We start from the raw sequence: 25,759 nt of genomic DNA, 5'->3' as shown, positions 1-25,759 counted from the left end.
TGGATCAGTGAATTAGGAGATAGGGTAGAGCCCAACTGGTGTAGCTCAATGGTTGAGCATTGACCTATAAACCAGGAGGTCATGGTTCAATTCTCAGTAAGGGCAATTGCCTGGGTTGCAGGCTTGATCCCTACTGTGGGGCATGCAGGAGGCAGCCGACCAATGATTCTCTCTTTTCATTGATGTTTCTATCTCTTTCCCTCTCCCTTCCTCTCTGAAATCAAGAAAAATATATTAAAAAAAGAAGGTGGGGTTCTCAATCAGAGAACCAAAAAAAAAAAAAAAAAAAAAAAAATAGGAGGACAGCTTAGTGGAGCTGTGGGACAATATGGAACTTAACAATGTTTGTGTTATGAGAGTGCCAGAAGGAGAAGAAAGTGAATAAGGGATAGAGAACGTGTTTGAAGAGATAATAGAAGAAAACTTCCCTAACCTGGTGAAGGAAAAAGTCATACAAGTCCAGGAGGCACAGAGAGTCCCAAGGAAGAAGAACCTAGTCAGGCCCACACTGAGACACATAATAATTAAAATGCCAAAAATTAAAGCCAAAGAGAGAATCTTAAAGGCAGCAAGAGAAAAAGCAAATTGTTTTCTACAAAGTAGCTCCTATAAGACTGTCATTTGATTTTTCATCAGAAACTCTATAGGCCAGAAGGAAATGGCATGAAGCATTCAAGGTAATGAAAAGTCAGGATCTGAAACCAAGATTACTATATCCAGCAAGGCTATCATTCAAAAGAGATGGTGAAATAAAGAGCTTCCAGACAAAAAAAAAAAAAGGCTAAAGGAGTTTATTACCACCAAATCAGCACTGCAAAAAATGCTAAAGGGACTGTTGTAATGAGAAGAAGAAATAGAGACTGTACCTTGGTTGTGGGCACATACCCAGCAGCGGGTGTGTAGGAGGCAAAAAATAAATACTGTAAATGGTAGATGGCTATGTAACCATGAAATGATGTACGTCAAGTCTGACATAACCCGAGGACTGCCTGTATGACAAAATAGACTTCAAAATGCAGGCCATCACAAGAAGCAAGAAGGCCACTACATAAAACTAAAGGGATCAATCCAACAAGAGACTATAACTCTGGTAAACATATGCATCCTATATAGGAGCACCTTAATATATAAAAATCTTCTGGAGGACTTTAAGGGAGAGATCAATTCTGTATGCATACAGAATTAAAATGGCAATAAATAAGTACCTATCAATAATAACCTTAAATGTAAATGGACTAAATGCTCCAATCAAAAGACATAGGTTAGCTGAATGGATAAAAAAGAACATGACCCAATTATATGCTGTCTACAAGAGACCCGTCTCAGAACAAAAGACACACACAGGATGAGAGTGAAGGGATGGAAAAAAATTTTCCATGCAAATGGACACAAATAAAAGCTGTAGTAGCAATACTCATATACAGGAGGTCCTCCGGTTATGTCAGAGATCCATTCCTATTGCATGACGTAATGTGATTTTCACCGTAAGTCGGAACCCACCTACATAAACACCTACGTCACTCACATGGAGCACATACACAGCAGTAATGAAGTGAAACAGTAAAAAAAATGTAAAAGAAAGATAACAATTCCTGACCTTTACTTGTGGTAAACAATAAAAAAAATAAAGCACATATGTACATACGTCGAAATGATGGAACTTTTTTTTAAAAAATAAATACTGTAAATGGTAGATGGCGATGTAACCATGAAATGATGTACGTCAAGTCTGACATAACCCGAGGACTGCCTGTATGACAAAATAGACTTCAAAATGCAGGCCATCACAAGAAGCAAGAAGGCCACTACATAAAACTAAAGGGATCAATCCAACAAGAGACTATAACTCTGGTAAACATATGCATCCTATATAGGAGCACCTTAATATATAAAAATCTTCTGGAGGACTTTAAGGGAGAGATCAACAGCAATATAGTCATAGTAGGGGATTTTAACACCCCGCTGACATCACTGAATAGATCTTCAGACAAAAAATTAACAAGGAAACAGTGACTCTAAATTACACATGGGATCAGATGGGTTTAATTGACATTTATAGAACATTTCACCCCAAAGCTGCACAATATACATTCTTCTCAAGTGCACATAGAACATTCTCAAAGATAGATCACATGCTAGGGTACAAAACAAGTTTCTACAAGTTCAAGAAGATTGAAATCCTATCAAGCATTTTCTCAGATCACAATAAAATTAAAAATAAACTACGGGCCCTAACCAGTTTGGCCCAGTGGACAGAGCGTCGGCCTGCAGACTCAAGGGTCCCAGGTTTGATTCCGGTCAAGGGCATGTACCTTGGTTGTGGGCACATACCCAGCAGCGGGTGTGTAGGAGGCAATTAATCCATGTTGCTCTCTCATCGATGTTTCTAACTCTCTATCCCTCTCCCTTCCTCTCTGTAAAAAATCAATAAAATATATTTTTAAAAAATAAACTACAGTAAAAACAAAAACATTAAAACATATGGAGGCTAAGTAGCATATTATTAAACAATTAGTAGGTTACCAATGAGACCAAGAAAGAAAGAAAAAACTTTCTGGAAACAACAAGAACACACAACAACCCCGAATCTCTGGGACACAGTGAATGCAGTCCTGAGAGGAAAGTTCATAGTACTACAGGCTTACCTCAAAAAACAAAAAAAATTAATAATACACTACTTAACCCTGCAACTTCAAGAATTAGAAATAGAACAATCCCAGAGTTGCCCAGAGTAAGTAGAAAGGAAGGAAATAATAAAGATTAGAGCAGAAGTAAATGACATAGAGACTAAAAGAAATATAGTACAAAAAAATAAATAAAACCAAGAGTTGCTTCTTTGAACAGATAAAAGAAATTGTTGAACCATTAGCCAGATTACTCAAGAAATAAAGAGAGAGGACCCAAATAAATAAAATCAGAAATGAAAGTGGAGAAGTAACCCCTAACACCACAGAAATACAAAGGATTGTAAGAAAATATGAACAACTATATGCCAACAAGCTGGACAATGTGGAGGAAATGAACAAATTCATAGAAAAATACAATCTCCCAAAACTGAATCAGGAAGAATCAGAAAACCTGAATAGGCCAATAACAACGGATGAAATAGAGTCAATAATAAAACAATTCCCAGCAAACAAAAGCCCTGGCCTGGATGGCTTCACAAGGGACTTTTTCCAAACATTCAAAGCAGAGCTAACATCTGTATTCCTCAAACTTTTCCAAACGATCCAAGAGGAAGGGCCACTTCCAAGCTCTTTTTAAGGGGCCAGCATTATCCTAATTCCAAAACCAGATAAAGACACTACAAAGAAAGAGAATTGCAGGCCAATATCCCCGATGAACATAGATGCTAAAATCCTCAATAAAATATTAGCAAATCGGATCCAGCAATATATTAAAAAGATCATACACCATGACCAAGTGAGATTTATTCCAGGGATGCAAGGCTGGTACAATAGTCACAAACCCATAAATGTGATGTATCACATAAACAATTTGTGAGATAAAAATCATATGATCATATCAACACACACAGAAAAAGCATTAGACAAAATTCAACACCCATTTTGATAAAAACTCTCAGCAAAATGGGAACAGAGAGATCATATCTCAACATAATAAAGGCCATATATGACAAACCTACAGCCAACATCATGGTAAAAAATTAAAAGCATTTCCCCTAAGAACAGGAACAAGACAAGGATGTATGCTTTCACCACTCTTATTCAGCATAGTATTGGAACTCCTAGCCACAGTGATCAGATAAGAAGAAGAAATAAAAGGCATCCGAATTGGAAACAGGGAAGTAAAATTCTCATTATTTGCAGATGACATTATATTATACATAGAAAACCCTAAAGATTCCACCAAAAAAGCTACTAGATTTAATAAATTAATTAGGCAATGTAGCAGGATACAAAATTAACACCCAGAAATCGATGGCATTTTTATACACCAATAATGAATTCTCAGAAAGAGAAACTAAACAAACAATTCCATTTACCAATGCAACAAAAAGTTTAAGATACTTAGGAATAAACTTAACCAAAGAGGTAAAAGACTTGTACTTATAAAATTACAGAACATTGAAATAAGAGATAGAGGAAGACTATACTGTGGTCATAGATTGGTAGAATTAACATCATTAAAATGTCCATACTACCCAAATAAATATACAGATTTAATGCAATCCCCATTAAAATACCAACAGCATATTTCACAGACCTAGAACAAATACTCCAAAAATTTATATGGAACCAAAAAAGACCCAGAATGCTGCAGGAATCTTGAGAAACAAGTATAAAATTGGAGGGATCACAATACCAGATATCAGGTTATACTACAAAGCCACTGTAAAAACAGCCTGGTACTGACATAAGAACGGATATGTAGATTAATGGAACAGAACAGAGACCCCAGAAATCGAACCAAGTCATTATGCTTAATTAATATTTGACAAAGGAGGCAAGAGCATACAATGGAGCCAAGATAGTCTCTTCAATAAATGGTGTTGAGAAATTGGACAGATACATGCACAAAAATGAAACTAGACCACCAACTTATACCATTCACAACAATAAACTCAAAATTGATAAAATACTTAAATGTATGTCATAAAACCATACAAATCATAGAAAAAACCATAGCCACAAAATCTGAGACATCTCTTGAAGTAATATGTTTCCAGATGCATCTCCTAGGGCAGTGATGGTGAACCTTTTGAGCTCGGCGTGTCAGCATTTTGAAAAACCCTAACTTAACTCTGGTGCCATGTCACATATAGAAATTTTTTGATATTTGCAACCATAGTAAAACAAAGATTTATATTTTTGATATTTATTTTATATATTTAAATGCCATTTAACAAAGAAAAATCAACCAAAAAAATGAGTTCGCGTGTCACCTCTGACACGCGTGTCCATAGGTTCGCCATCACTGTCCGAGGGCAAGGGAAACTAAGGGGAAAATGAATAAATGGAACTACATAAAAATAAAAAGCTTCTGCACATCAAAAGAAACCATCAACAAAATGAAAAGGGGGCCCACTGTATGGGAGAGTATATTTGGCAATGACACATCTGATAAAGGTTTGATATTCAAAATATATATGGAACTCATACAACTTAACAAAAGGAAGACAAACAATCCAATTAAAAATGGGAAAAGGCCCTAAATAGACATTTCTTCAAAGTGGGCATATAGATGGCCAGGATACATATGAATAAATGCTCAGAGTCACTTATCAGAGAGATGCAAATTAAAAAAAATTAAAACCCCACACCTGTCAGAATGGCTATCATCAACAAATCAATAAATGACAAGTGCTGGCAAGGATGGAAAAAAGGGAACCCTAGTACACTGCTGGTGGGAATGCAGACTGGTGAAGCCACTATGGAAAATAGTATGGGATGTCCTCAAAAAATTGAATATGGAACTCCCATTTGACCCAGTGATCCCACTTCTAGAAATACATCCTTAGAATCCCAAAACACCAATCAGAAAGAATGCACGCACCCCTATATTCATAGCAGCACATTTTACAATAGCTAAGATCTGGAAACAAACTAATTGCCCATCAGTAGATGAGTGGGTAAAAAAGCTGTAAGTAATTTACACCATGGAATACTATGCAGCAGTAAAAAGAAGGATCTCTTACCCTTTGAGACAGCATGGAGGGACCTGGAGAGTATTATGCTAAGTGAAATAAGTCAGAGAAAGACAAGTATCACATGATCTCACTCATATGTGGAATCTAATGAACAAAGTAAACTGATCAATGGAGTGGATCCAGAGACAATGGAAGCAGGGAACAGATGCGGAATCTCAGAGGGAAGGTAGAAGGTGGGTGGGTGGGAAGAGATCAGCCAAGGAACTTGCATGCATATATGTGTAACCTATGAACACATAGGGTGGTGAAGGTCTGGGCGGGGGTTGGGGGTGAGCTAGAATGGGTCAATGGGGGAAAAGGGGACATATGTTATATTTCAATAATAAAGATTCAATTTAAAAAAGGGTAGTTGTTGAGGGAAAGGTGCAGTGGTGACCAATTGAACACGGAGACAGAACGTGGAAGATTGTGCTCGGCTCTTCTGTGTGGCTCCCATGTGTGGGCAGCCCCCCTACCTCTGTCCTCTCCCTCCTACCTTTCTCCAAGTTTATTGTGGGTTCCTTCAGTAGCTCTTCCACCTCTTCCACTAAATCAAATCAGAACAAAACAAAGCAAACCCACACACATACAGCTCTTTGCCCTTCAGTAACAAACCATGAAACAAGTGAACAAAAACAAAAGAAAAAAACCCCAAAGCACCTTTACTCCTTTCCCCAAATACCCCTTTGCTTTTTTTCACTCTTCTGAGTTGTTGTCCCTTCCAGGAAGTTCTCCAGGGTTACAGTGGTCCTTGCAGATCATACTCTCCTTGACATGGTTAAAGGTCTTTATTTTTATTATTCCAAAAGGCAGTGCCAAATCTTATTGGCTGACTTTCTTTGTTGCTCCATGTATGTTTGTCTTTTCCAGTTAGATTGTCACTTCTCGATAGATATAAATTGGTCGTATTGATTTTCCCCAACATGGCCTGGTATAATGCCAGTACCCAAATGCTTTCAGTATATACCGGCTGAGTATTTTGAGCATCTAAATCGCCTGGGGAGCACTGATAGATTGTAGCATGGACTTGTGCTACAGAAGTAACAGGGAAAGCCAACAAGTATGGGATCACGTTATGCTCTTGTGTTTATGGAGTGTAGTATTCATATAAACAATTACCATTTCATTTAGAAGCTATGAGTATATTTTAAAAATTTAAATGCCATTTAGTGTGATATTGTTATTTAATTATATAGTATCTTGTGTTTATTTAAGGATAGTTATATTTTTATTCTATTTATAAATATGGCTTTATTAAAAAATTAAAACATACTTATAATAAAAACATCGTAGTTAATGTTAGTACTGTCAAAATACTATTTTTTTTTGCCACAGGAGGGCACTGTTGTCAAACAAAAGATGATTTTAAGTTGAAAATTTAATAAAGGTTTAAATTAAGCTTTTTAAGAATCATTTATCCAGTTAATGGATCGAAATGGCCAATATTATCTGCAATGGGCCTTGTCTTCTTATTTAATCCTGCGGCAGCTGAATTGACTGTGTATGTATGTCCATGAGGTGCATGTCATTAATAGCTGAATCACACTGTATTTTCCCTAAAATGCTCTGAGAGTCACAGCTGGAAGGTGGGCATTTAGCTGAGCCATGTTAGTTCACAGGGAGGAACTTGGCGAGCATTGTGGTAAATGGGAGTGAAACTAGAGACGACTCAACAAACACGTTTACGCCCATGGTGTGCAGGGCATCGGGCTGGAGGTGATGGCACAAGAGAAATACAGGACCACCCCTCCCTCCAGAGGTTTGTCTGAGTTCTGGTTACGCAAGCGAAATGATGAAAGCAGTAGACGTGCTGTGACTGATTTTTATGCACAACTTTATTTTTTATGAATATTCTTTTTCCTTTCAATTTTATTTTGTGTTAGTTTTGGTGTACAGCCTAGGGGTTCCAGTGATGGCGAACCTCTGACACCTCTGACACGCAAACTCATTTTTTTGGTTGATTTTTCTTTGTTAAATGGCATTTAAATATATAAAATAAATATCAGAAATATAAATCTTTGTTTTACTATGGTTGCAAATATCAAAAAATTTCTATATGTTACATGGCACCAGAGTTAAGTTAGGGTTTTTCAAAATGCTGACACGCCGAGCTCAAAAGGTTCACCATCACTGGTTAGACAGTCATATACTTTGCCTAGTGTTCCCCTCAATATTCCCAGTACCCCAACGGGACTATACATAGTTACCATAATACTAGTGACTCTATTTCCTTTGTTTACTTACATCCCTCTGACTTTTGAATATTCTTTATGTGGAATTAAGTCATCACATAAAAACTTTTTAGATAAAAGTTCAAGTGCTTGGCAACTTGTGGGAAGCCTCCAAAATATGTTGGCTATTTATTATGTTTTTGTTTTTTTAAAATACATTTTATTGATTTTCTACAGAAAGGAAGGGAGAGGGACAGAGAGCCAGAAACATCGATGAGAGAGAAACACCGATCAGCTGCCTCCCGTACACCCCCCACTGGGGATGTGCCTGCAACCAAGGCACATGCCCTTGACCGGAATCGAACCCGGGACCCTCCACTCTGCAGGCCGACGCTCCATCCACCGAGCCAAACGGGTCAGGGCTATTATGTTAAATAAAATTCTTGAACACTGTGTTTTGATTATTTGAGTAATGAGAAATGAGAGGAAAATTTCCAATTAAAACCTGGTCTAATGAAAAGAAAGCAAGCCTCTGCAGTACGGGTAATTGGGCCTGGAGAGATTTATGGCTGAATTGCCTTTACCGCTCACCTTTGTTCAGCCCCAGAGTGGGCAGTGCCCCTCGGACCACAAGCTGTGGAGTCGCACAGGGTGTCCTTGGATTTGGTGAGTGCATTTTACTTTATGTAGCTTGCTCTTTTGTATGTAGGCTCTCAGTGAGCCATGATCACTCAGTGATGATTGCTTTTGGGCTCTTCATGGTCAGTGGGAGGCGAGGCTTCCTTATTAACAAAATGCACTGTTTGCCCATCTTCCAAAAGAAAGCAATACGTCACTGCACTGAACTAGGGTAGTTTTAGGACTTGCACAGTTCTTAAAATGACAAGAGTGTGAACCGTATAAAAATGCAGTAGGCTTTTTAATTTATGGAAATCATTGCCGACTGGAAGAGCCTTTTAAAAGAACTCTCTACCACTAATTTAGATGAGACGGCATTGGTAACACCTGAGATGCCATTTACAAAATTCTTTAATATTAATAGGCACGCTTTTCTTCTTTAATGGCTCATTTATAACAGCGTGTTGTAAAGTGGTTCAGTAGTAAATTCTTCATAGATGTTTTCAAGCAAGCAATAAAAAAGCAATTTATTGCCCTTTTGATGTGGCTCATTGGCTGAGCGTCAACCTATGAACCAGGAGGTCATGGTTTGATTCCCAGTCGGGGAACATGCCCGGGTTGTGGGCTCGATCTCCAGTAGGGGCATGCAGGAGGCAGCCAATCAATGATTCTTTCTCATCACTGATGTTTTTTTATCTCTCCCTCTCTGAAATCAATAAAGATATATTTTTTTATAAAGAGCAATTTATGACATGTATGTACCATATTCTGGCAGAAAAACGTGCATGCTTTAACATGTGATGTGACTGTGCGGTAAATTACAAAGCAGTCCATGAGCCTTGGGGTGATGTGAGAGTTGAGTGCGGCTCCCATCGTGTATCAGTGCTCGACAGACAGGCACAGAAGCAGCACACTCTCAGATACAAGGAGGTCCATGGTACTGGTCTTACTTCAGAATAAGTTGGTCAAGACAGATTGTAGAGGATTTTGCATACTTTTCGGAAAAGCTGAAAATTTCCGGACGACAATTCACTGTGGTTGTGTTACTTAAGCAACTGGAAATGGACCCATCTTTCTCATTTCCATCTGAAGAAATGGTGCATTATCTTATGTAGGCAACTTCCAGTTGTTGGACACCACATCGCTTCGTGAGACCACCGTCTCACCCCTTTCCACTCACAGAACTCGTTTCCACTCCCCAAATGCAGGAGCTAGCTTATGAAACATTGCTCACTTCTAGCACCTTTGTCTTGAGTAGAAATTAGTGTGGAGAAATGACTTACCACAGTCTCTAAACTCTTAGGGGCGTGACTGCCACATCATTAGCTGTTAGAATTATTCCTGCTGTGACCTGAAGTCACCAGGCATCCCAGTCGGCCCTTCCCCGGAGGTCAGAGGCAGGGATGGTGAGTCTGGCAGGAGCTAATTATTGACCCACTGAGGCGGTGATGCAAGCGGAGCCTGGGACCTCCCCGGAGAGGACTGGGCCTGGGAGCCGCCCAGCAGAGGCAGCCGGAGGACAGCGCTGTTCAGCAGCGTGAGGTCTCTCTGCTTTGCCTGCAAGCCAGTCTGCTGGCTGTTTTGTTGCAAAAATGCTTCTGAATGGGAGTTTGGGGAAATGAGCGTGAGTGGACGCACAGAGGGAAGTCCTTTTCCTCATTTGTTCCAGGCCTGAATTCCTTCCCGGAGCTCGGCGGCCTTGCGCTCTGGTGGTGGGTTTTCACTTGGGGATACTTTTTCTGTTGATCGTTTAGTCTTTAGCGTCAAAGGGAGGGAGGGTGAGACAGTCACACACCGTTTGGTTGCCTCCTGCACGCTGACCCGGAATTGAACCCGGGATCCTACAGTGCTTGGGCCAACGCTCTAACCAGCAGGCCACATGGGCCAGGGCTCTAGAATTCTTGCTTGTTTGGTCTTAATTAGGAAAATGATGTATACCTTTAATGAATCTGCAGCAAATCAGAAGCACTGTTTTTCACCAGCTTTTCAGAGATGGCAAAACTTATTTAGAGGTTAATACAAAATACCTTAGGTTCCAAGCCAGAATCTGGTAGCAAATTCAGCCCAGTTGCCTATACACATTTGTCCACAGACGGAAGTTTCACCTACATGATCAGCGTCTTGCATTCCAGAAGAAAGAGATTTATTTTCAGTCTATTTGCTAAAGCACGGAAGGGGGCTTTGGAAATAATTTCTACAACTGAAACAGTAGTGCCTTGTGCTGGGCGGCTGGAGTTTAGTCCTGACTGAGGCCCTTGCTACCTGCGTGACGCTGGGCAGGCCATACGTAAATCCTACTTTCAGTGAGTTAATACTTTACAGTGCGTACCGCAGTGCTTGGCCCATAGTAGGCATGCTGTGCGTGCGTTATAAATGCAAACAAACAAGCCTGCTCTGGGGCTTGGGTGAATTCTCAGAGAACGAAGTAACCAGAAGACTCCAGCTATCACCTCTCCTCCTTGTTTAGCATCGGAAATTAATAATCATTTTAGAGTATCTTATGAACTGACGCCTTATAAGAATATTTAATATCTTATTGTGATATGATTTCCAACTTAATGAAAAGTTGAAAAAATAGAAAAATAACTCTCATATACCCTTCACCTGGCTTTACCAATTGCTTACATTTTGCTCATTTGTTTTCTCATTAATTAATTAATTAATTAATTTTTCTTTCTCCCTTTCTTTCCCCTTTCCTCCCTTCTCTCTCTTTTCTCTCAGAATCATTTGGAAGTTGGAGACATTTGACCCTTTATTATTAAATATTTCAGGTTGTATTTTTTTAAATAACAAGGACATTTTCTTTCCTGACTATAGAATAATGATCAAAATCAGAAAATTTAATGTTGACACAAAACTAATTTAATCTGTCATCTATATTTAGAATTTGTTAATTGTCCCAATAATGTCCTTTATAGCTATATCTGTATGTATTTGTTGTATGTACTTATGTTTGTATGTATGTATGTGTATGATTATGTGTATGTTTACATGTGTGTTTATATGTGCATGTATGGGTGTATGTGTGTGGTATGTGCAGTTCATTCTGAGGATAACTCTGTATGTATGTATTTTTCACCCAAGATCCAATGTAGGATCACAATTGCATTTAGTTGTTATGTGTCTATCCTTTATTTGAGAATATTCCTCACATGTATGTGTGTATGTATGCATATATATACATGCATGTATCTTACGTGTACACACATATCTACTTGACACTTTTTAAGAATATAGAGCAATTCTGTTGCTGAATGCTCTCAAATTTAAATTTTAATTCATGATTAGATTCAGGTTTAAGATTATTTTGTCGTACAATTTTAAAAGGAACTGGGATATTTCATCATTGTAGGCTTTGAGAATGACAATGAGAACTTGATGCTGTATAGATTGATGTGTGGAGGGAGGTGGGTGCAAGAAAATGGACATGAGCGAGATTCTGAGGGTGCTTATCTGTAATGAGTAAATAACTATGTTCCCAAAGGGTAACCCTCTTAGGGACTTGTCCCCTCTGGTAGTGCAGGCAAGTAGATAAAAAGAAAGGAAAGGTGAAGCCTGTGTTTATTCCGTGGTGAGAAACCCAGTGTGGGCAGCAGCCTTCCTTGTGCGCAGCAGACATGGATTAAACATCCGAAGAATGGTCCCCGCCTCGGCAGCTCAGTCACTTGGCACCGGGACACATGAACAGGCATTCGCTCCTGTTGTACCAGAGGGACTCTCCCCACACAAGGTGGGAGATGAAAGTGTAGCCCAGCCTCCAAACACTGAGTCTCTTTAGTTCATTCTGAGAATTAGTGGACACATTAACAATTTTTTTCAGTCTCAATATGGTCAGTGTCTCTCATCATTGAAAATATTAGACAAGTGACTTTGGAAGCAGACTGGTAGGAAGGGCAGTGCTATTGCTGGGACACAGCAGAGAGAAATGAAATGACGGGAAGGAAATGCTTTCGCTTTCATGCACAACATTTTTGGTGGTCTTGGACGTGCTAACATTTGGAAGTGACAAGAGTTACTCCTTTTCCGTCAGTGTCTAGGGTCTACGGTGGGACATCTGACTGAGTGAGTTACTGCTCAGCCCAACATTAAGCTCCTGGTTTTATGTCTGGCATATGAACCATTAGGTCACATTTCTTCTCACTGATGGATTCATGTTTTAATGAATTGAAAAAAGAATCCCCAGTGGCTCTTTCTGTGTGAAGAAAACAAGATAAATATTAGCTAGGAAAGGTCAATTTGGTTTCCAATATTGTGGGGAGTTCATTATGGGTTCTGATAAATTATACTGTGTATTTCTTTCCGATAAGAGAAGGTCACATTGTGCTCTTGGGTGGACATCAGGACAAACATATTTAATAAAGTTGCGGTGTCTGGGAGATGAACACTGTCAGTGTTTTTGAATCCCTTATATTTATACAGTTACAGCCACTTTCCTCCGGTTGAGCTGATCACTCACGGCCTCTCTCCCTGCAGCCCCACAGGCCACACACCTGCTACTGAACGTGTTCTCTAGGCAAACATGCATTTATCTTCAGGGATGTCTACCGAAGAGAAAAATCTCAGCTGTGCTTTGGGGCAGATCTGAACGGGCTAGGCAGGATTCTACAGTAAGGAGGCTTTGTGGCAAGAATAATTTCCATATTGTATTTGCAACTTTAATATCTACTGACACACATGATTATTTCTTGTTGACCTCCACCATGGGAGGGACGCATTTAACTTAGCAACGTTAAAAGGGGTATAGTTTCACGGTCCGTTTGTTGTTGAGATGCCTTTGGTTTAGAACAGTGATGGTGAACCTTTTGAGCTCGGTGTGTCAGCATTTTGAAAAACCCTAACTTAACTCTGGTGCCGTGTCACATATAGACATTTTTTGATATTTGCAACCATAGTAAAACAAAGATTTATATTTTTGATATTTATTTTATATATTTAAATGCCATTTAACAAAGAAAAATCAACCAAAAAAATGAGTTCGCGTGTCACCTCTGACACGCGCGTCATAGGTTCGCCATCACTGGTTTAGAACCATCTGAGTTCTCTTTGTAAGAATGTTTTTGCTGAGTAGCAAAGGCCTGTTAGGTCTGGGCACTAAGGGGGTGCGTCGAGTATCAGTTCTGGTATTGACAGTGCCCTTTGAACTTAGGTATGGTGTTTTCTACTGGAACCACTTTTGCCCTCTGCCTCCCATCAACACTTTTCCAAAAGCGCCTGTGCTGATGGTTTAGCATCGTCTTTGGGTTTATGTCTCGTAAAGCTAGCAGGTCAGATCTTCGTGCTGGCTCTTCCACTGCTCTGTGAGCGTGGCAGGTTGCCGAGCTCTTGGGAATGGATCATCCCCAATTCCATTTTCCACCCTTGGTTAAGGAAACGAGAGAGGGGAAATTTGCATCATGAATGGTTTTGGAGTCTCCGTCAAATTTTGAATGTCTTTGCTGTTGAGGGAACTTTTACTTTAAAATTGTATTCTGTTAGCTAATATGTGGCTAGTTAATGAGTGTGGAATTTTGTATACCGCCGCATACTTAGGACACTTCACAGATGTATATGTGCTTGGCTGTGTACCACTTGCCGGAAACTGCAGGCATAATTGTAAAATACATTATTTTGCAACTGGAAGTTTGTATCATTTCAACATAAATGCTAATGGCTTCCTGTTTTCATTTTTTTTTGAAATAGGTCTTCTAAGCTAAGATAACTTCCTGGAACTGCAGAAATGGTTGGTCCTCACTACGAATGGGAATTGTAGTCACTCCGAAGTACACCCTGGAATAATTGTGTTCCCTGGAACCAGAACTTATGCAGTCTCCAAGGTAAAATAATTCTAACACTATCGGGAGCTGATATCGTTACGAAGCACTAAGAATGTAGCAAAATGGAGTAGCCGAGAGTTGATGATTCTTTATAAAAGCCTTCCTTTACATTTAATTTTTGGGAATTTGGAGAATTATAGTTTTTTAAGTTTTAGTTCTCATCTTTGAAATTATTTCAGTTTGTAAAGCAGTGTCTGACTGTTCAGTGGGGTGAGATGTGCGATTTTTAAGATAAACCAGTTTTGTTTTACGTCTGGAGAAAACGTCCAGTGGGGAGAATTGAAGCTGAAGAAGCACAGCAGGTGAGCGGCCAGGAGTCCTTTATTGGGGGCCTGGATTATTGAATGAAACGAGGAATTGCTGAATTGTGGCCCCTCATCCCCAAACATCGCTCCAGGAATCATGGCTTTATTAAGTCAATACTTGAGAGAGAGAGCCAGCGCTTGGCAGAGTGGGCTCCTGTAGATGTGGCCCCCGGCCCCTGGGGCTGTGTCCCCTATAGCACAGGGCAGCAGGCTCTGTGCACCAGCAGGCGGTTCCTAGACCCGCCCTTCCTTCCAGGACTCCCTCAGGGCCGTGCCCCCAGGGTTACCCGAACAGAGTCCAACCCCATGAGCCATGTCTTGGTTGAGTTTATACATCTTGTATATGAGGAGTGGGTTCCTTGGATCCACTGTGGAGCATTATATTATCAGGGACCTCATAGGATCTGGGCCAGGCAGAGCCCAATACCACTGCAGGCTCCAATCCCAAGTGCCCTGACTTTTGCTTGAAAAAGTTAATTAAAAAAAGAGCAAACAAAAAGCTAATCAAGTTCTAATTTCCCTATAATATAAAAAAGGGCAGGAAATTAGGGGGTGGGTGGTGTGCATTTTTCCCCCAATGGGTTTATTTTTAACTCTTGGTTTAAATGTTGTTTTTTGATGTGCATTTTTATAATTTCTTTTTATTTACTTTTTTGGGTTTGTTTTAGAATAGACCACACAACCACATTTGTGAACTGAATTGTCTTTGAACAACTGTTTCGATGAAATTAATTAAGTTTATGTATTTATTTTGTCAGGTTTATTGAGATGTATTTGTCACATAACATTGTGTATGTTTAAGGTGTACAACGTGTCATCTTGATGTCTGTGAACTGCAAAATGATGCCACCGTGGCATTAGCTGCCTCCTCCATCCCTCCCACAGACCCTTTTATTGTGTGTGTGTGTGTGTGTGTGTGTGTGTGTGTGGTGAGGACACTGAAGACCTCCTGTTGTAGCCGCGTTCACCTGTATGATACAGCGTCATTAGCTGTAATCCTCATGCTCTATATGAGATCCCAAAACTTGTTCATTTCATCACTGGGACTTTAATCCCTACATCTCGCCCTTTCCCCACCCCAGGCCCTGGTAACCACCTCTCTGCTCTCTATTTCTGTGGGTTTGTCTTTTTTAGATTCCACATATACGTGGTATCATAGCGTATTTCTCTTTTTCTGTCTGACTTATTCACTTAGCATAATGCCATCAAGGTCCATCCAAATTGAAGGCCTTCCTTTTCTCTCAGGGATGAACCATATTCATACATATGCACACGCTCCGTCTTCTTTATCCATTCATCCAAGATGTCCATATGAAGTTCATTTCTATTCACCTGTACTTGCCCATATTCCCACCAAACTTTGAGATTCATTTAATCAGCTACGAGGCCAGTCTTCTAGGATTCATAGTCAACGAAACCAGGACAAAGCTCTTGGGCTGGGTGTGAACACTTCTGTGGTTTCTTTCAGGTGCAGAAACCTGTATAATTATTTGCGTTCCCCCTCGGTGTGTAGCTTTCAAATCCTGTGATATAAAACGGTACGTGACGCCCGTGCTCTGCCAGGCAACCTGAGCTGCACCAGGGGGATTCATAAAGAGACTTCGCACCCAGGCATGTTGCTAACCTGGAAACTCTTAATTATAAAAGGTGTTTACTGAAAATTGGGTTACTGCACAGCGCAGATAAGGTGTGATTAGCCCTCAGCCCACCTCCCCTGGACCGTGCTTGCCAAAGAGCCTGCTTCACCGGCTCGCCCTGCTCTCTGTCCTTCTCCCTAGGATGGGAGTTTCTGGGAAGGCAGTCTGGCCACCGCACTGGCTCTTTCTGGCCTCCGTGTTGATCATCTGCTGTGAGCTGATGTCTGCCTCGAGCCTGCACCCCTGGGGACTTGCAGGTAGGCCCTTTATACCCATTATGTGCTGATGAGGTCAATTAAGAAAATTCTTTCAGAGTCAGAGTCCACCTTAGAACAGGTCAAGGATAGGAGCTCTTGGTGGCATATGTCTCACCAGAGGAAGCGCGAAGCCCAGTGGAGTCAAGCGTTCAAAGGTAAAGGTTTGGTGCTTAAAGAGTGTCGTTCAGGCACCTTTGCCTTTCCTGAGTACACTTCCATTTTTGTAGTGATTTTTAAAAGAAATCCAGAAAAGCAGCAGCACTTTATTATTATTTTAGTAAGTATATGAAATTCATCTTTATTTTTAAAACAACTCATAAGTTTATTTATTTTAAATTAAAAAAATTTACTCTTTCAATTACAGTTGACATTCAAGATTATATGAGTTTCAGGTGTACAGTAGAGGTTAGACAGTTAAATGATTTAAGAAGTGGTTCCCCCGGTGAGTCTAGTACCCACCTGACCCTGTACACAATTATTACAATTTTACTGACTACATTTTTTATGCTTTATTTCACATTCCTGGGACTATTTTGTAATTACCAATTTGTTCTTAATTCCTTCAGCTTTTTCACCCAGTCCCCCAACCCCCTTCTCCTCTGGCAGCCATCAAAAGATAGTTTCTTCTCTATCTTTTATTTGGTTTTGTTTGTTAAATTTTTTAAATTTTGTTCTTTAGTTTCCAAATATAAGTGAAATCACATGACATTTGTCTTTCTCTGTCCAACTTGTTTCACTTAGCGTAATACCCTCTAGGTTCATCCATGTTGTCGCACATTCTTTTGTTATGGCTGAGGAACACTCCGTGTGTAAATGTACCAGCTTTTTTTATCTCCTCATCTACTGGTGGGCACTGGGGCTGTTGCCATGTCTTGGCCACTGTAAATGCTGCTTCGGCAGCACTTCATTTGTGTGTATGTGTTCCCACAGCCTCATTCGAAGGTAGAACATCTTTGTTATGAACTTAAAGTGTACGGGGCTCTAGCAGAGGGAGCTTTCAGATAATTCAAGGCACTTTCCAGATGTAGGGGAAAGATGATGGATGGTTTTTTAAAAAATAAGAAAGATGCCGAAACCGGTTTGGCTCAGTGGATAGAGCGTCGGCCTGCGGACTGAAAGGTCCCGGGTTCGATTCCGGTCAAGGGCATGTACCTGGGTTGCAGGCACATCCCCAGTAGGAGATGTGCAGGAGGCAGCTGATCGATGTTTCTCTCTCATCGATGTTTCTAACTCTCTATCTCTCTCCCTTCCTCTCTGTAAAAAATCAATAAAATATATTAAAAAAAAATAAGAAAGAAAGAAAAGCAAAGAGGACCGTCTCTTTTGCAGGGGACCTAAATGAATGTCTAAAATTTTAAAGACTCATTCCGAAAATTTCTAAGACCCATGTTTATGCTTGCTTATTTCTAAAGAAAGATTAATCAGTTATGCATCTCTCTCTGCCTTTTCTTGTTGCATATATGTTTAAAGTGACACCGACTTGGAAACACCCTATGAATTGCATTTTCCTGAATAACTTATATTTATCAGTAGACTTGTTGCCAGACAATTAATTGTCTCTGCTTTGGTTATTTGAAGTGAAAGTCCCAGGCATGTTTTGACTTCTTAGTGAAAGAATGAAGCTTGAACCAAAATCCATGTAGGTGTCAAAACTATAAAGCCCTTCTTCAAAAGGTCTTGAATATGGAGTTTATTAGATATCCTTACCCTCAAACATAGCTTTTTCCTTAGTTATTGTGAGAAATGCTCACCTATCCCAATTAAAATAACAGACTTGGAGACTGAAGTATGACTAAAACAAGAACTAGTAGATGAGGGGATAAAAAAGCTGTGGTACATTTACACAGGGAGTGTTCCTCAGCCATAACAAAAGAATGTGCGACAAGGTGGATGAACCTAGGTCCTAGAGGGTATTATGCTAAGTGAAATAAGTTGGACAAAGCAAGAAAAATGTCATGTGATTTCACTTATATTTGGAAACTAAAGAACAAAATAAACAAAACCAAATTAGTTCTCGAGAGCGTGTGTTGGCTGGTTATACAGGCACACCTGGGGCGGTGATCACAGCCTATTTATCCCCCAGGTGCGAGAGTCCCTCCTCTGGTTCCTCACTGGTTGAGTACTATGGGGTTAACAGTTTCCTCATACGTCACCTAGGTCTTGCTGTCTCCCATTGGGCCATTTAATAATGGGCTGAGCCCTTTTCTAGTTGTTTCCACCTCCTCCCGTCTAGTTGAGACAGGCGCCGGAGGTCGGGGGTGGGGGAGATATCTACCATGATGCTGGCCCTTGTCCACAGTTCTTTGTTCTTACATCCTCTTCCCTCCTCCCTACATTCTGTGTGCCCTGGGGAAACTCAGTAACCATTTCCATTAGAAGTTGACTCTGCTGGAGATGGATCCCAGAGGCCTATTTCCTACAGTTATTATATTTTAAGTTAAGACATACTTTTAGGCTCAAAATGATTTTTAAAATCTCTCATGACTCAGTTTTCACCCCTCAAGCTACAGTTTCAAGAAGACAGGAACAGTAATGATTGACATTTTAAGGAGTCAGCATATAGTCCAGCCATGGGCAAACTACGGCCCGCGGGCCGGATCCGGCCAGTTTGAAATGAATAAAACTAAAAAAAAAAAAGACCATACCCTTTTATGTAATGATGTTTACTTTGAATTTATATTAGTTCACACAAACACTCCATCCATGCTTTTGTTCCGGCCCTCCGGTCCAGTTTAAGAACCCATTGTGGCCCTTGAGTCAAAAAGTTTGCCCACCCCATAGTCCCTACCAGTTGGCTGCTGCGAGGCGCCCCTAGCTGGTATTGTGCTGCGTGTTTCAATGAGCTGCTTCTCCAGGATGGAGTGCTTGGAGTCCTCAGTCTTACCTGTTCAATACATGTCTCTTTTCTTGGTGCTGCTGAGAGTCAGGCTGGTGAACAGGCCATTTCAGTGGAAAGGTTATCAACAGCAGACTCCCAGATGCCCAGAAACTAGGCTCGAGAGATTGTGCTGAGAGTGGCTGAAACTTGAAAGAAACAGAGGACACGGTTTAAGTTTTATCTGTGTGGCAGTCTTTGTTTCATACCAGAACCCTTTGATTTTGGGGAAGGTAGGACTATAGGGATAAATACAAATGACAGTTAGAATTATATACACCGTTAAGTGTGTAATAACACCAGGTTTAAGGAAGCAGAACATATCTGACTCAAAATGCTACCCATCATCTGAGCCTTCAGCGGGTTGTAATCCTTTTGCTATTGGAGGGTCTTGCTTGGATATGAAGGAAAAAATGCATTATCTGCAAAGCACAGTAAAGCGAAGCTCAATAAAATGAGGCACATCTGTGTGTGTGTATGCGTACATGTGTTTTATATGTGCGTACATGTGCATGAGTATATGCATACATATGTCCACGTGCATGTATGTATACATGTATATGTTTGCATGAACGTGCACGCAGATGTACATGCACACGTATGTGGACATATATGCATGTGTGTGTCAGTGTGCATGGGCATACATGTATGTGCGTATGCATATGCATGCGTATATGTGCATGCACGTGCATATGCGCACACACATATGTGTACTAATGTACAGATATGTGCATGTGTACATGCACACACATGCATACATATGTGTATACTTATATACGCATGCATGGACATGCATGCATGCATGCATGCATGCGCATGCATGTGTATGCGTGTGAATGTGCATATGCATGTGTATGTTTATGAGCGTGAATGCATACATATGTATATGTTTACATGCATGCATGTGAACGTGTACATGCGTACGTGTATAAGTGTATGCGTGTGTACATGTATATGTATGTCTACAGAATGTATCTATGCATGCATGTACACATGCAGGTGTGCATGCACATGTGCACACATGCTTGTGCATATGTTTATGTGTGTTGATGTGTGCATGCATGTGCATATGTTCATGTGTATATATTTATGACTATGCACACATGCATGTACGCATATATGTTTGCACTGTGTGAATGTGTGCATGCATACGTGCATGTGTGTATGAATGTGTATATGTGTGTGAATGTATGTGTCTCTGCGTGCATGTATGTGTTTGTGTGTGTCTCTGCATGCATGTGTTTATGTGTACCTGTGTATGTGTGCAGAGACTTATTGTAAGTCTGGCTCACACAACTATGGAGGCTGGGAAGTCTAATGATCTTCAGTCTGCAAGCTGAGGACCCAGGAGAGCCAGCTATGTGGTCCCAGGGCCTGGGAGCTGGGAATTGATGGTGTAGACTCCAGTCGGAATCTGAAGGCCTGAGAGTCGGAGCGCAGAGCTCCACCATCAGAGAAGAGGTCGTCCTTCTTCCACCAGGTCCTCAGCGGATTGGATGAGGCCCAGCCACACTGGGGAGGCTCGCCTGCTCACTCTGTCCACAATGCAAATGCTCACTTCTTTCAGAAACGGCCCCCCACACCCCTGGAGATATTGATTAAGCAGATATCTGGGCATCCCATGCCGAGTCAGGTGGACACATAAAATTAACCGTCACCACTATCCTTCTAGGAGAAAGGAATGTGTGTACCTATGTGTGTGTATGCACACACCTGTGTCCTTGCACCCTGTTCTGTACCTTGATTCCCCTCCCCCCATTTAACAATGGAGTTTGGGGCTCTTTCGTTAGTACTTACAGATCTATGTCACTCTCTGACACGGCATAGTTGTCTGTTGTGTGGATGGCCATAAATTACTTGATCTCTCCTAATTTGGTGGACATTGGGCTTGTTGCTGGAGTGGCACAAACATTTACGCCCTAACTTCAGTGAGGTCTCAGAGGTGAAGCCCTGAGTTCAGGTGCGTAGAAATGTGTTAGTGCGAGTAGGTGAATTGCTGTAACAGACCAAATCCACATAATGGCTCAAACAAAAGAACTTGTATTTTTTACCCTAGAGTGCTGGGTGGGGCCACTGGGAGGTCCCCCTCGACTGCAGTGCTGTGGGAGCCCACATGGATGGAAGCTCGCTCATTTGCAACCTGTGGCGTCCATGGCTGTCCTGAAGTGGTTTCCATTCTAGCCAGCTGGGAGGGAAATGAGCAGGGAGGGAACACCTGGGGTGTTAATGAGCCACTGGCCACACCTGAATGTGGGCGGATGGAAAACACAGCTGTGGGCCCAGGGGAAGGGGAGGGCATGAATGTTGGTGAGCATCCCACACCTCTGACATAGCATGTTAACCTGTTACTAGGCCAGAGTGCCTTTGAACTTATTTATACTTCCACCAACAGTAGTACATTAAACCCTGAATTTTGCAGACCTCTCTTTAACAGACTTTGGATTTAATGGACAAAATTTCTGTTCTGTAGGTCATGTGTGAAAATTAATACCCTGTTAATTTTAAAATGCTTTTAATCAAGATTTGCGTATAATTAAATTAGCAGGGTTTTTTGTTTGTTTTTAATTCACTCTTATTTTTAACACATTTTAGCAAATAAGCCATATATTGGAAAAAAACTAATAATTTCACCAATATAAATTTTACATATCTACAACTATATCTGCCTATTTAAACCCGAGTCACCACTAGTAAACAATGTGCAGTGAATGATTAGCACGTGAGCACACCACATCACCTGCATGGTACTTGGTTCTGTAGTCACGTGGCGTGACTTTCTGCAGCAGTTTTAATTCGTGCTGGCTGAGGTTCCCACGTGCGCTAAGCCCCGGGGAGTGCATTTGTTTACTCGCGGTGATTGGTGAGTGCACAAATTTACTAGACCGTCTCAGTATACATTTAAAACGGCTGTAATCACATAGAAAACTTTTGTGAAATTAAACTTTTCATACATCATTGTAATTGCACAAACGTGTCAACATAAGTAAAAACTGGTAAACTAATTTATTAATTTTTTAACATATGCATTTGGAAAACCTACTTTATTACATAACGGACTTTCAGCTTTAATGGACACCCCCTAACCCGAATTAGCCCATTCCATGGAGGTTTTCCTGGAGTGCGATGCCGGGCCCACCATCAGCTCTGGATGCTGTCATGTTTGTTTATTTATTTTTGCCAATATAGTAGTGTTTGGTTTTTTTTTTTTTTACTGAAGACTCCTTTAATGTGCTGGTGAACTGTTTGTTTTTCTTTGAGCTATTTATCCTTTATTCATTTTTTTCTCTTGCTCTATCCATTGTTTACGCATCATCTGGTCAAAGCTCTGTAAATGGAGGACAGGGAGTACCTTGATCATCCCTTCCTGTGCCTTCCTGCCCCTCCTCCCACCACTCCCATTCCAGGGAGGCTGCGTGTGAGTGCGTGTGTGAGTGTGTGTGCATGTGCACGTCTGTGTGTGTGTGTGTGTGAGTGTGTGCGCGTGCGTGTGTGTGTGTGTGTGTGAGTGTGTGTGCGTGTGCGTGTGTGTGATGGGAGAGAGTTAGGGGTGCTATACATTTTCTCTAATGACCTTCGGGAGAAGAAAGTCGTGACCCTCGCAGTGGCCAGGTGGTTTTGTTCCTAGTGCAGCGCTCAGCTGCTGGGAAAAGCTCAAGGGTCAGAATTCATTGGGGGTCGTGTAGCGAGATGCTGAGAAGCTCAGATTTTGACTTCACCGTGGTTGTCTCTGAGGGAGCCAGCTGCAGAGTCACCTGCGGAAGCTGGTGTGTGGTGTGTAGAGGTCCCCCACTGTCCCAGGGCTTGTGGTCGGTGCTGGTCGGTTAAAGGAACAGTGGCCCAGGAGCCCTAGGGGGAGGCTTGTTGGATGCTTGGAGTAGAGGAATGGCTTGTTGATGGTTGTGCATAAACGAGATATTTTAAACCCACCCTCTAAAACAGGGAGAGAAGGGAAGAAGGTGGGTTCCCCCTCAGTGTCAGGAGAGGGAGTGTTAGGTATGGATTTCACTCTAGTTCAAGCATTAAAAGACAAAACAAAAGCAAAGCCTGCCTAGTTTCACAGGTTGGTGGTGGGAATCGTTCTTTAAGGTAAATGGCAGTGATAAACTTGCCCAGGAGCCCAGAGGTGGTGTTTGTAAGGAGTGGGAAAACACAATAGTCTCTGTTGTTTTTAAAATTCTACTTGACATATGACTGGTTTGGAGACCACATGGACTTCTTAACCTCAAACTATCCATAAGGTGAAGGGGCCAGCTGGTAGGTTAATTTCTTTTAAAGGAAGCCAGAGTTAACTCATTTCCTCAACTAGCAATTTGCCCTTTATTCCTTTTCTCCCTTTCTTTTCCTTGTAATCAGAATATTTCCCCGCAAGAGGGCAGCAAACAGAAGGAAGTGGAAAGATGCTGGCAATTTCAGAACCCTGAGCCATGCGGAATCAGTCATTTGGGGATCTATCTGTGTGAAAACTTCACTTGACGTAGACATGATGAGTTTTGGACATGATGCACCTCGCATCCCTGAGATCTATCCCTGGGAACGTTGGCACTTCAAAAACTTTAAGTCCCCTCTCCCAGCCCCCAACAGAATCGAAGCTACTTTTCTGATGTGGCTGAGAGAGCTGGGGACTTGGGTGCTGTGGTTTACAAGTTCCTTTCAATAGTTCCGCTTCCCAGGAGCCTTCATATGACCTGGCCTGGCATGCTTCAATTCCACCAAATGCCCTGGTGCCTCGCTACTATTTAGTATAATCTATTTTGGGGTAAAGTCTCCCAGTTAATGTATTCCATCCAGGTGTAAAGGCCCTGCAAACCTGGAGACACTTGGGAATGAGGCAGTAAATGGAATCAGGAAGTGGACCTCAAGAAACAGACATAATCCTGCTTCTGCACATCCTGCTGTGTGTCCTTGTCTAGGCCACTTAACCTCTCTGAACCTGCCTCACCTGTAAAAACAATCTCTTTATGTGCTCTGCCTTCTCTTTTTGATAGAGGCTTGTTTCTATGCAGGTTCTGTACTGTTTAAATTCATGGACACTTAGGTTTTATATTTTCTCTATTATAAATGATAATGCAAAATATGAATGCTGTGATTGTGTGTTTTGGTGCACTGTGTTATTTTGAACTGGATAAATTATTTGTAGAGTGGCTTTGCCTCCAACTTCAGGGTGTTTCTGTCCCGTCTAATGGCTGAAATTTTGTAGGAATCCTGTAGATACTTTTGATTGGAATGATTATTTTAGCCCTAATTTTCCATAAGAAACTTCTATTTCTTTCAAAGACAACAATTGGGTGGGGAACATAACTTCTATAGGTTTGTGTGAGGCTTAAATGTCATGTGTTATTTGTGAAAACTTCAACTAATAAAGCTGCACGTGTAAGCTGCTCTTTTTACTTAGCGGACTAAAATGAATTGTACTGTTACAGATGGTTTTGAAAAATTATCTGCCTGTATTGACAGAGCTCTGCCAGCAGGGGGCGGGCAAGGCTTGGAAGAGCTAAACCGGAAGAGGCAGGGTCCTGGTCTATTGCAGGGGTGTCTGGAAGAAGCCTGGGCACCACACATGTAATTTTAAGCGTTCTATTACCAATTAAAAAGGAAAAAGAAGCAGGTGAAGTTAATTTCACTAATATATTTTATTTATCCTAATCCAAAATATTTCAGCGTGTGGCACTAGGCTCATGCAGCTGGAGGCTGCAATACCAGCTAACAATTGGGTTTTCGCATTACTTTCTGAAAGACTAGAGCGAGTTATTTGATTCATGGGCCAATCATAGGGCACAATGTCTTATATCCCTTTATTTTACTTCTTTTTTAAGGTTACTTTTTAAAAACTAAATGACTAATTACAAATTTAGGGAAAGTGCAGGTAAGTGGAGTTTATGGTGATGTTTCTTAATGAACTGCCCATGCGATCATTTTTTGCAGGAATGTATTTTTAGAGAGAAATGGCAAAATAACTTGAAATAGTGTGTGTAATTTCTGTATTTAACAAAAAGGGAAAGGAAAGAGTATCAGAGGTGTTAATACTCGGCTTCTCATGTCGGCTGCAAGTTCAAGGCCTGGTGCTGTGACAAGGCCAGGGTGCGGCGCATCTGACAGTGAGCTGCCCTGTGGCTTTCTCCCCGGAAGAAAGGCGGTTTCCCGGCGGGAGTGAAGAACCCCAGTTACTGCCTGAGCCTGAGCCTGAGCCTGAGCCGTCCTGCAAGCCCATGTGCTCCACCCTCACCGAGTGAGAGCAGGCCTCGGAGAGTTCTCTGGGCAGTTAGGAAAAGATGCCCTTCCCCTGAGAAGAGCATTCCTTTTTCTTCCCTCAAGCCATGAACTTCCACTCCCGTAAACAAAGCCTACAGTTTGGGCTTTAAAAAGCCATGGCCAGCCCTGCCGGCATGACTCAGTGGTTGAGCATCGACCTATGAACCAGGAGGTCACGGTTCGA

General features: G+C 41.2%; 1 protein-coding gene across 1 annotated transcript in view; it reads left to right on the top strand.

Moving 5' to 3' along the window:
* The window catches only part of TAFA4 (TAFA chemokine like family member 4), a 157,193-nt gene that overhangs the window by 36,517 nt on the left and 94,917 nt on the right, over positions 1 to 25,759 (top strand). Inside the window, exons 2-3 of the mRNA XM_070391737.1 lie at positions 14,119 to 14,252; positions 16,336 to 16,451. Coding sequence (XP_070247838.1) covers positions 14,239 to 14,252; positions 16,336 to 16,451 — 130 coding nt within the window. The 5' untranslated portion in view covers positions 14,119 to 14,238. The remainder of the gene's footprint in view (positions 1 to 14,118; positions 14,253 to 16,335; positions 16,452 to 25,759) is intronic.

The sequence above is a fragment of the Myotis yumanensis genome, unplaced genomic scaffold, assembly GCF_028538775.1.
Source record: "Myotis yumanensis isolate MYYU_CA2020_CCGP unplaced genomic scaffold, mMyoYum1.0.hap1 SCAF_14, whole genome shotgun sequence".
NCBI lineage: Eukaryota > Metazoa > Chordata > Mammalia > Chiroptera > Vespertilionidae > Myotis > Myotis yumanensis.
This window is presented reverse-complemented; position numbering and strand designations above follow the sequence as displayed.